The 11,593-nt window shown below is 40.2% G+C and overlaps 1 protein-coding gene across 1 annotated transcript; it reads right to left on the bottom strand.

Moving 5' to 3' along the window:
* On the bottom strand, positions 1-2,496 carry LOC119069035. The gene is made up of 3 exons (XM_037172904.1): positions 2,109-2,496; positions 154-2,057; positions 1-91 (listed from the first exon to the last, which is right to left on the bottom strand). The coding sequence occupies exons 1-2, from the start codon at positions 2,494-2,496 to the stop codon at positions 625-627; spliced, it is 1,821 nt and encodes a 606-aa protein (XP_037028799.1). The 3' UTR covers positions 1-91; positions 154-624.
* Positions 2,497-11,593: the final 9,097 nt, after the last annotated feature.

Here is an 11,593-nt window from a genome sequence, read left to right as displayed (position 1 = left end):
TTGTCGGCTGGATTTTAAATTTGTGAGTGTCGTTGAGTTAAAGGAAACGTCACGTCTTGATTTCAACTCTTTAATCAAACACTTCAAATTTCTGTAACAAATTTTCATAAATCGTTAAACTATGTTAACAAAGCTTTTCATTAATTGTCTTACGTTTAGCATTCCTTTGCCGATAAATAACAATTCAGATCAATGCGCGTGCGTGTGTGTGTATGAGCGATGTAACTATAACTAAACATAACCTCAATTAATTCCTGATCAATTTCAATAATTTTTACAAATTCCTTACAGTTCACGATTCGACAGCTTACAACACAGGCTGTTGATTCGTGTAATTATAATGTTCCGCGAACGTTTCGCCTGTAAATCAATCAAACTGCAAATGAAAACCTGCACACTTGGTGCTTCACGAAAAAATCAATTTTTACCTCCTTGGCAAACTCCGCTAGCAACAATCGTTATCTCACAACACAACACACTACGTACTTCGATTAAAAGAAATAATTGATCGATTTGAACGGATCGATTTTACGATTAAATTAAATTTACTTCGAGCTTTGAATCACTTGGCCGTTTTCTAATGAAATCAAAAGAACAAATGTTTTTCCGGTACCACGACTGTCACTAATTTACAGCAGAATCAGGCAATCCTGTTGCTGAATGAAATGGATGTAGATCAGTGTTGCCGGTCATGTGTTGCTGCCCAACATTCCCCTCTCCGTGAATCGACACCATTGAGTCCTGATTGACATCTTCCATGGGCGGTTTCACATCCAAAACGGCTAGCTTCCCAACAGATCGTCGTCGAATTCCTTTAGCTGTTCGCACCATAACTTGCCGCACAATTCCTCTTTTGTCAGGCATAAGTTTCTCGACGATTCCCTTTGGCCATGTATTACGCTCGTTCCGTTCGTCGACTACTATCACGACGTCACCGACTTTGATCGGCTCCATTTGCTTGAACCATTTTGTTCTTTTGGTGAGTGTTGGCATGTACTCCAAGACGAATCGCCGCCAAAAATTATTCGCAAGAATTTGTACGGCTTTGTAGGTGTTTCTTGCTAAGTCTTTGTCGGGGAACTCTCCCAACGGTTTTCTTCCATTCGAAGATCCAAGCAAGATATGGTTCGGGGTTAATGCTTCTTCATCAGCCGATTCCAATGCCACGTAAGTCAGCGGTCTTGAATTGACGATATTCTCAGCCGACACGATTAGATTTTTTAACATTTCGTCGTTAGGACATCTGGTTAGCATTGTTTGTTTAAGGCATGATTTGACTGTGCGAATGAGACGTTCCCATACTCCACCCATGTGTGGAGTAGCCGGTGGATTGAATCTGAATTCCATCTCAGAACTAGTGAATCTTTCTGCCAAGTCCCTTTGGTTTATTTTACTGAATTCGTCACGTAGCTCCTTTTCCGAACCGTGAAACGACGTACCATTGTCGCAGAAGACTCTCTTCGGCTGGCCTTTCCTCGAAATGAAGTTGTCGATGGCCATAACGCAGGAATTCGTTTCAAGTGAATGAGTGATCTCCATCCAAATGGCTCGTGTCGTTAAGCAAGTGAACAATAGAACCCATCTTTTTTCCATGATCACTGGACGGTTTCGCGTTTTTCTTCCGTTTCTAACTCTTATCGGGCCAAAAAAGTCTATTCCGACGAAAGTAAATGGTAAAGTATACGCCGCTAATCGCCCAGGAGGAAGCTCGGCCATCTCGGGAATCTTCGGTTCTGCCGATAAATTTTTGCATTTTTGGCATGATGTTCTAATGCTTTTCAGGACCACACGAAGAGCCGGTATAATGAATTTCTGTTGGATTTCATTGAGGACAGTAGAATGGTTGATGTGCTTGTAACGTCGATGATAATAATCCACAATGAGACGAGTAATCCGATGACGTCTTGGAAGGATGATTGGACGTTTCGTGTCGTGCGATAAAACGGTGGCTGCATCGCTTCTTCCACGCATTCGAATAACACCGTCTTCGTCGATGTATGGTGAATAAGTGCGTAGAATACTAGACTTTTCGAAGTCTTTTTGCTCTTTTAGCGGTTCTATTTTGATTGTGCTTCATTACACTATCTCGTCTTAGAAAACAATCTGACTGTGCACGGACGATACAAGTGATTTTCGGGCATCGAGGATTTCCTGTTGTACCAGCGGCCCGAATTGACGTTCTTGTTGTGAATGGCGAACATTGAAAATGAATCTGAGAGCATATGCTTGAGCTCTAACAAGCCGATTCCATTGAGAGAACCTTTCAATGTCGATGATTTGCGGTCGAATGATTTCACGACAAGCCATTGAAAAGCTTGGTCTCACTTCGTTTTCGGTAAAATATTCGATATCGCCTTGGTCTTTGAACCAATCTTCTTCTTTGTCGTACAGGAACTCTGGAGCCTTGTACCAACGAGATGACGAATCCAATTTGCGATCTCTTTTGATTTTAGTTGCCTCATCAGCGACATTATGTTCGGACGGAATCCATCGCATTCGTTTTGATCTGATGACTCCAGAATTTCACATATTCGAAATGCACGAACTGCTTGTACTTTCTAGCTTCGGAGTTAACCCACCCATTAGTTTTTGAGAGTCGGTCCAGAAAACTTGCTTATCGAACTTCAACGTTTGACTGGACTTGATACTGCTTGCCAAGCGAGTTTCCTAGCACCGCACCTTGTAGCTCCAATCGAGGTGTTGAAGTTGGTTTATTTGGTGCCACCTTGGTTTTAGCACCGGACTAAACAACAATCGATACCATCGTCGTCTTCGATTCGAAGATATATTGCTGTGGCATAGGCTTCTTCGATTGCATCAACGAAGATGTGTAGCTGGATTGAATTTGGCGCATTTGGAGATAACTTTGGCGAGTATAGTCTGGGGAATTTGGATATTTTCAACGCTCGGTAATGTTTTGATCCATGCCAACCATTTATTGAAAATCGACGGAGTTACTTCTTCGTCCAATCCACGTTGCTTCGCCATATGTGTTGTATTAGGATTTTGATGTGAATCAAATAATTAGCCAACAATCCAAGCGGATCGAACACGGACATCAAGGTGCGTAAAACTTCTCGTTTGGTTGGGCACTGTTTTCCCAAACAGAATATTCTCGTTGATTCTTGTGAATTTCAATGAGAACGTAAAGCAATCGGTTTCCATGTTCCAAAACATGCCAAGAACGCGTTCGGTACCAAGTTCGACGCTGATGTTCATATTTCTGTTCCCGATTCGGTATTCTCTCCGATTCTTCGTAGAAGTTCCTTCGAATTAGAGATGAAATTGCGAATTTCGAAGCCACCTTCTTGATGAATGAATTTGACCTCTTTTATTCGTTTTTCGGCAGCATCAACAGTGTGTTCGCTGTCGAGCATGTCATCCACGTAGTGATTGTTGATGATAGTGTTGACTGCTTCCGGGAATTCTTTTGATAAATTCGAGTGCGTTTTTGTTCTTTATGAATTGGGCTTGACTTGGTGAACATGTTAAGCCGAACGATACAACCAGCATTACATATACGTCAGGTTTCCTTGATGAATCACCATCTCTCCATAAGAATCGTTGAGCATTCTGATCAGCTTTAATTACTTTGATCTGGTGATACATTTCCTTTATATCACCAATCATGGCTATAAGTCGTTCCCGAAATCTGCGAAGTATATCGGGCAACGGTATGAGTTGATCTGGTCCAGTTAGTAGCACGGAGTTCAAAGAAATTTTCATCACTTTGGCTGCGCCATCCCAAACAATTCGAACTTTCTCCGGTTTCTTAGGGTTGAATGCTGGGAATGTTGGTAAGTACCAAGTTGGTGAATCGCTTTTTCGTTTCAAGTTCTTCTGGTGTCAATTTCCTGATGTATCCTTTGTCCACAAACTGCCGGAACTGATTTCGTAGATTGTCCGCGAGTTGTGGATTTTTCGACATTTTAGACTCTAGACATTGCAGTCTTTTTAACGCCATTGGGTAACTGTCGGGAAGTTCAATTCGATCATATTTCCACAGCAGTCCGGTTTCATATCGACCATCTTTTTTCGATGTGGTTGCTTCCATGATCTGCTTCGCTCTTTGTATTTCGTTCGATTCCAGCACAGCGTTCGGGATTTTCACATCCAAGTTTTCGTTTAAGAAATATTCTTTTACCAACTGATGCAATTTGATGTCATGAGACTGGCATTCACACATGTTCATGCTATACTTGCGTTCCAGTTGGTTGTTTTGGTCGTAGCTCGGGCCTTGAACTACCCAACCTAATCGAGTTTTGCACGCCAATGGTTCCTTTACATTTCCTTCGATCGTTTTTAGCGAAACAGTTAAACGGGAATACTGCAGGCCAATTAACATCCTCGGTTTTACCGACTCGTATGTAGTTATTGGAAGGCCACGAAGATGTTTATACTGATCAAGCCACTGTTGTGAAATCGACTGTGTCGGCAAATGTAGTTCCTTAACTGTTCGCACATTATCCAATTCATACTGTTCGGATCCATTAAAACGTCCAGAGATTCGCACCGAAACTGTTTTTGATTCCACTGAATGGGTGTACCCGAATGCCCAATCTACACAAATTGGAGCTGACGTGCCCTTTAAATTCAATTCATTGGATAGACTAGCTTCCATTGTAGTCATATTTGATCCATCGTCCAGATATGCGAACATATGAATAAATGTTTGTTTGCCGAACACGGTAATTGGAACTATACGAAATATATCGATACGGTCGTTCGGTCTGGATACGGTGTTGTTTGTGTGACTTGCATTTGTGCTGAATTTATCTGGTGAGGTTTTTTCACCATTTCCTTGATTACTATTGACGTTTGGTGTCTCAGACGGTTTCTCCGGATTGTGCAGCAATGTATGGTGTTTAGCTTTACATCCCTCGACCTTGCATACCAAATTAGACCGACATCGAAAGAAGTGATGACCACCCAGGCATCGAGTACACAATTTGTTCTCTTTGATTACGAGCGACTTATCGCTACGATTCATCTCCTTGAATTTGTTGCAAGTAGAGAGCTTCGAGCAGGAACTATTGTTACAAGCAGGACACGTTTTGAACTTTGTGGCTGACTGGTAATTCCATTTCTCTGATGTGTTCTCGACTTGTGTGTTGACGTATGTATTTGGCTTCGTTGAACTTGGATTTGGTTTAGCTGAACTTTGCTGATCTTTTTGTTGTTCTTTTTTCTTCGAACTGGTTTTGATGCTTCTTCGTACTACAAGACTAGCCGCTTCGGCGATCTGGCTCAGCCAGTCTCCAAGAACCCCAAGGTCAGTATAACCTACAGCTTGCTTGTGATAAGCCCACCTCAATTGCATTTGAGCTGGAAGCTTGTCAGTGATTGCATTGATCAAAGTTGGATTTCGTAAATGTTCCATAACGCCAGTATTGCGAATCGAATGACTTAGGTTCTTCACTTTGATCGCAAATTTCAGGATTGATGCCAAATCATCATCTTTCGGTGCCTGTTCCTTATGAATATCGGTAATCATTTTGTCGATAATTATTTCAGGCCGACCAAACAATAAGAACAGTGTACGAATAATCTCAGGTACCGCATCAGCGTGTACTAACAGGCTGCGAACAGCTTCCTCAGCATCTCCTTTTAAAGCTTTCTGTAAACGACCGAGGTTTTCACTATTGTTGTAACCACATACAGTAGTGGAATTTTGATAGACACTGAAGAACTTAGTCCAGTCCTCTGCATCACCATAAAATATCGGTAAGTCTCTCGGTACGACTTGACGAGAAGCGATTTGTTCTGCAGTTAATTGTCTGACGCCACCGGGATTTTGAATCATTTGTGAATTTGGCGCTGCAGCTGCTGTGTAGTAGTGTGGAGCGTAAGGGAGATGCATCGCGCCAGGGTAAGTAAATCTTTGGTTGGATTGATAGCCAGCGTCTGGTACTGGTGAATTATTCATAGAAGCAGCCTGAGCAATTCCAGGTTGTTGCGTTGTACTCGCTGACGTAACCAAATGTTGATTATAGTAGACTGGCTGGTACACTGGATGAGTTACATGCGGATTCGATGTATATGGCTGATAGACAACTGGTAGTGGTTGATTTGACAACGGATGTATGTATCCCGTGCCAGTTTGAAAATTGCTGGACATTATGGGCTGGTGGGTCAACGTATTCGATGTATTCATTTGCTTTGTAGCTGCATTTGAAACATTCGATGCCACATCTGTGGTGTTAATGACCGTTTGGTTGTTAGTTGGCGCTGACATTACGCCTGTTGAATGAGAGTTCGACGCAAACGACTGTTGTTGATTGGTCAACTGAACACTATTCGATGCTACTGGTTGAGCTTGACTAATAAAATTTGCTGTACAAGTCGGTGGCTGATTCGTAACCACTGTTTGATTTTGCACTGGACTGTTCGGAGGTTGATTGGCACTTGAAGGCACGGACTGGTTCTTACTCGAATTTGGTTGAGTGTTGACTTGAAACGTTGACTTGGGCGAATCGTTCTGCGTTACTTTCGGTATCGTAACGGTGTTCTGCTGTGTAGATTGAACGTTGATGTTCGGATGTGTTCTTTGAGTGTTCAAATTTGTGGGACTGTTGCCACTAGTGCCGATTGCCGAATCGCTTCCAATATCCTCGATGGTTGGTACTGGATCGTCCATAGGATTAGCAATTTGATCTTTCGTTTCCTTAACGATATTCGTACTGTTCATGTCAGGTAAATGTTTTGACTGCCCAATCGCAGGATAAGGATCATCCCGGTTTTCGTTAGCATTAATGCCCATAAACGGAACGTTTTGTCTCCAGCCCTGGATGTTTTCGTTCTGATCTTCACCTAACAAGTCGTCGAACCCATCGTAACTTAAGGAATCGTCCGAATCCTGTTCCAAAATGGAATACTTCTTGTCCAGAAACTGCTTGTTCTTCAGTTCACGCCGTTTCCGATCTTCTGCACGTCTTTCCATCTCCTCTCGTTCCAACTCTTGATCCAATTTTCGCTCTTCTTCTAGGCGTTGCAGCGCACCGTGGCCATTTTCGTCATTGATCCGGTTTAATTTATGTTTCTCTCATAGTTGAAAACCTATTTTCATAAATTTGGTGTCGTTTGAAAGGTAAATGTTCACGGTTGACGATTTTCAAGTTTATTTGATTCTGATTTTCCGATGGGGTGGAAATTAGGGGATGTTTTGAGAATAATTAGTTAATTAATGTTTAGGCCATGAAAACTAACGGATTGGCCGCAAAATATAAAATTATTTATTATTAATTTCGATTGTGACTGTAGCGACTGGTATTTTATCCATCTTGTCCGTCTTTTACTCAATTTTTTCAACCACCCTCCTCCCACCACCCTATTTTCAGCAAGTTTTAGTATAATTTTGAGTGTGAAATATAAGACAGGAAAAAATTCTAAAATCCACTTCAAAACTATAGGCAAAATATCTCTTCAAGCTGATTTTTCATTTTTAATTTATAAAAAACCACCTTCCACCCATCTCCAACCACCCTATTTTCAAAAAAAAAAATTATAATTTTGAGTATGGAATATTCGACAGAAAGAAAAATCTAAAATCCCATTAGCAACCACAGACAAATTTTTTCCTCAATCTGATTTTCTATTTTTAATTTTAAAAAAACCCTACACACACCACCCACTTCCCACCACCCAATTTTCAGCAATTTTTTTTAAATAATTTTGAGTATGAAATATTCGACGGGAAAAAATTCTAAAATCCAATCAGCAACTACAGACAAAATTTTTTCCTGAATCTGATTTTTCATTTTTAGTTTAAAAAAAACACCTACCACACACCACCCACCACCACCACCCAATTTTCAGAAATGTTTTGTGCAAAATTTTACTGAATCTGTTTCCATTTTTAATAAAATAAAAATAAATCCAGTACTCAACAATTTTCAGTATATTTTGAGTATGACATATTGGGCAAGATTTTTTTTCTAAAATCCCATTAGCAGCTACAGACAAAATGTTTCCTCAATCTGATTTTCAATTTCAATTCTTCTTCTTCTTCTTTTTCAGCCTGTTTCTATCCACTGCTGGATGTAGGCCTCTCCAACTTCTTTCCATTTCGTACGATCCATTGCCATTTGCTGCCAGTTTGTACCTGCAATATTCTTAATTCCGTTTGTCCATCTCTCTGGTGGTCTACCTATAGCTCGTCTTTTATATGGTCGCCAGTTCATGATCTTTTTGGTCCAACGTTCGTCTGTCCTTCTTGCAATATGTCCCGCCCAGCTCCATTTCAGAGATGCTATTCTTTCCATGACATCAACGACCCTGGTTTGTTGTCGAATCCATTGATTCGTCATTCTGTCTCTGAGTGTTATTCCAAGCATACTCCGTTCCATGGCTCTTTGTGTCACTCTCAATTTATCTTCGGATGCTTTTGTTAAAGTTAACGTTTCCGCTCCATAAGTGAGCACTGGAAGGACACAAGTGTCGAAAACTTTGCGTTTCAGACTATTATTCATTTTGCTTTTGAAAATTAGTCTGAGTTTTCCGAACGCTGCCCATGCAAGACCAATCCTACGTCTTATTTCTGCAGTTTGGTTGTCCAGACCTAACTTCAGTTTATGTCCTAGATATACATAGCTGTCGACTCGTTCAATGACAGTGTCACCAATTTTGATTTCTCTATCGTCCCCGATGTTGGTCATGACTTTTGTTTTCGATAAGTTCATCTTGAGGCCAACTTTGCTCGCCTCTTCACTTAACTGTTGTAGCATAAGCTGAGCCTGACCTAGATTCGCTGCTATCGGTACAATGTCATCAGCGAAGCGGAGATTGCTCAGGTACTCTCCATTTATCTTTAATCCCATTTTACTCCAGTTTAACTTCCTAAAAATACTCTGCAGAATCGCCGTGAATAATTTCGGTGAAATGGTGTCACCCTGCCTTACACCTCGGCCAATTCTGAATTTCTCCGTGCTCTTATGAAGTTTTATACATGAAGTAGCATTTTTGTACACATATCGAATTGTGTTGGAGTACCTTGAGTCTACTCTACATTCGTCTAATGCGTCCAATATCGACCATGTTTCCACTGAATCGAAAGCTTTTTCGAAGTCTATGAATAGCAAGACTATGTCGATGTTGTATTCACGACACTTCTCAATAAGCGTTCTCATCACCTGCAAATGGTCGTTTGTGCTGAAACCAGATCTGAAAGCAGCTTGTTCAACAGGTTGGTAGAAGTCGAACTTGTTAGTGTTCCTCTTCGTAATGATTTTCATAAACAACTTGTAGAGTGTTGACAATAGGCTTATGGGTCGGTAATTTTCCAGCTTTGTTATGTCTCCTTTTTTATGCAGCAATGTAATTACCGCATTTTCCCAGGCTTCTGGTACTTCTTCCCATTGGAGACATTGATTAAACAAAGCCGTGATTGCCTTTAATAATGAGTCTCCACCTAGTTTAATGGCTTCCACTGGAACACCATCTTCTCCGGGAGACTTTTTGTTTTTCATCTCGGCTACTGCAGCTTTGACTTCATCAACAGTTATGTCGGGCATATCCTCCGATCCCACGTTTCTTATTATTGGTCTATCTTCGGTTTCTTCCGTTGGGCTCTGTCTTGCTGAAGAAAACAAATTCTCATAAAATTTCAATTGCTTTCGGCAAAATATTTCTAAAATATTCTTAGAAATTGATGACAAATGTTCTCTTACTGTTGTCGTTCCTTCCAATAAAAATCAACTCTTCACTTCAACAACACTTTTACCACATTTAACATTGATTTTACTATAAAAGAGACCGCTCACACAGCTCAGCGCTTATTTCTGTCGTAGATGGACAACAACGACAACACATTCAAAAAAATTCATAAAATACAAATCTATAAAACAGTTTAAAATATTTTAATTTTTAACAATTTTTAACAATTGAAGTATGTAAGCATCCAAATATTAACAATTCAGATATGGAAGCTTTTTGCGTGTAAATAACAATTCAACAGTTTTAGAATAAGAAAAAGGAATAAATGTAGGATGGAAATTTACGTTAAAGAAAATAAAATGGTAAAAAGAAATAAAAAATTAAAAATCTCAAATAAAATATTAAATTCAGTCCTCAACAGAATCACCCTTATTGTTAAAATCATCGCTCAATAGCATTTCTGTGACTAGACTTGGCAACTCTAAATTCTTTTTAATCACAATCGGACGCATGTTAGATATAAGTGGATCAGAGCTTATAAGCAAAAAATTCAAAATATCTTGATTTGTTACAATGCGATTGAACTTGCGAGTATGATGTTCCCGATACTTACGAAAATCCTTATTACGAGCTTCAGCAGCCTCTTCCGTTAATTGACCAATTGGCAGTATGTTGTGCTTTATTGTCTCTGATCCATGCATGAGTACTCGATGAACTGACCACGGCATTTTATACCATGTGTACTTCGTCACGATCATCTTGTATGTTTCCAGTGCGAAACTGCCAAATTTTTCGGCATCAATATCCCGGCCACATGCCAGTGTTTGTAATATTATTCCAAGTCTGAAATTACAAACAAAACTTAATTCATGGGCTGCAATCGACAAAAATGGAAATACCTTTCAATAACTTGCTTGCTGACCCGGGTTATAGATGCTGTTGTTTCCGGATCCTCGAAGAACATCCGAGCTGTATTGCCGTCATTGGTTGTGCCGCTTCCTGGTTTCACTATATCAATGAGCATTCCCTTTTGGTCATGAAATTCGTCTTGGATTCGTTTCTTGCTGTCCTTTTTCAATTGTGCATTTCCATCTTTAACAGATGCAGTCCACTTCTCGAACGGCATGTTATACCCCAAATGCAATATGAATTCCATGAACCGTATTTTGGCATGTAAAGGTGACAGGCCGTATTCATATGCAGATTCGTCAACTGGTTTTTGTGATACTGAATCCAAGTCATTCATTTCGTTAGGTACAGCTTTGCAAATGACGCAAGTGGTGGATGAGGCGGTATTGGTCAAATATGAGCATGTTTTGCCGTCTAACATTGTTAGAAACAACTTATGATCGACGACATAAGTTTTTCCTTCAATCGAAATTTGGCTGGGTTCAAGATTCTTTATTTGCTCTTTAATGTTATTAACTTCTTCGAGAGTTCGCTCCTTGCATTCACCGGCAAATACAAACTTAATTGGACGGCAATATCGAGGTGAACCAGTACGTGCATTTTGCCAATGAACAGATTTCAGTGCTCTGTCGGTTATTCTGACGGGTACAAGTGAACACATAAAAACCTTGGAATCATCATCATCGTCCGAATTGTCTCCTTCATCTTTGAAAACTTGTTTGTAGCGACTTTGTCCTGATGCCCCATCACATCCATATTTAGATAACAGTGTCAGATTCATTGGCAGTTTTGAAAGTTCTTCAATACTTAACGACTGTATTAACCGCTTTGTTGTATGATCGAGAAGAGCTTGCAATTTTATCGATGCACTTCTCTCGTCAACATGAATTGAAGAAGAGTCGGGGTAGCACAACTTTTTTTCTTCAAGCACTTTATAATATGGTGGAAATATGTCAGCATTACGGGCTTTTGATAATTTTCTAAGGTTTACGTATTGATGTTTCCCAAGATTCAATTCGACTAACACCGACAC

The sequence above is a fragment of the Bradysia coprophila genome (assembly GCF_014529535.1).
Source record: "Bradysia coprophila strain Holo2 chromosome X unlocalized genomic scaffold, BU_Bcop_v1 contig_220, whole genome shotgun sequence".
NCBI classification, from domain to species: Eukaryota; Metazoa; Arthropoda; class Insecta; order Diptera; family Sciaridae; genus Bradysia; species Bradysia coprophila.
Note: the sequence above shows the minus strand (reverse complement) of the source record. Positions and strands in the feature narration are given on the sequence as shown.

What these genes read in the sequence shown, in the direction of transcription:
- LOC119069035 (XM_037172904.1), bottom strand. Translation starts at nt 2,496, where the DNA reads ATGCGATGGATTCCGTCCGAACATAATGTCGCTGATGAGGCAACTAAA. An exon ending in ACTTGTATCGTCCGTGCACA is followed by an intron (nt 2,058 to 2,108) that starts GTCAGATTGTTT and finishes CAATCAAAATAG; the next exon opens with AACCGCTAAAAGAGCAAAAA.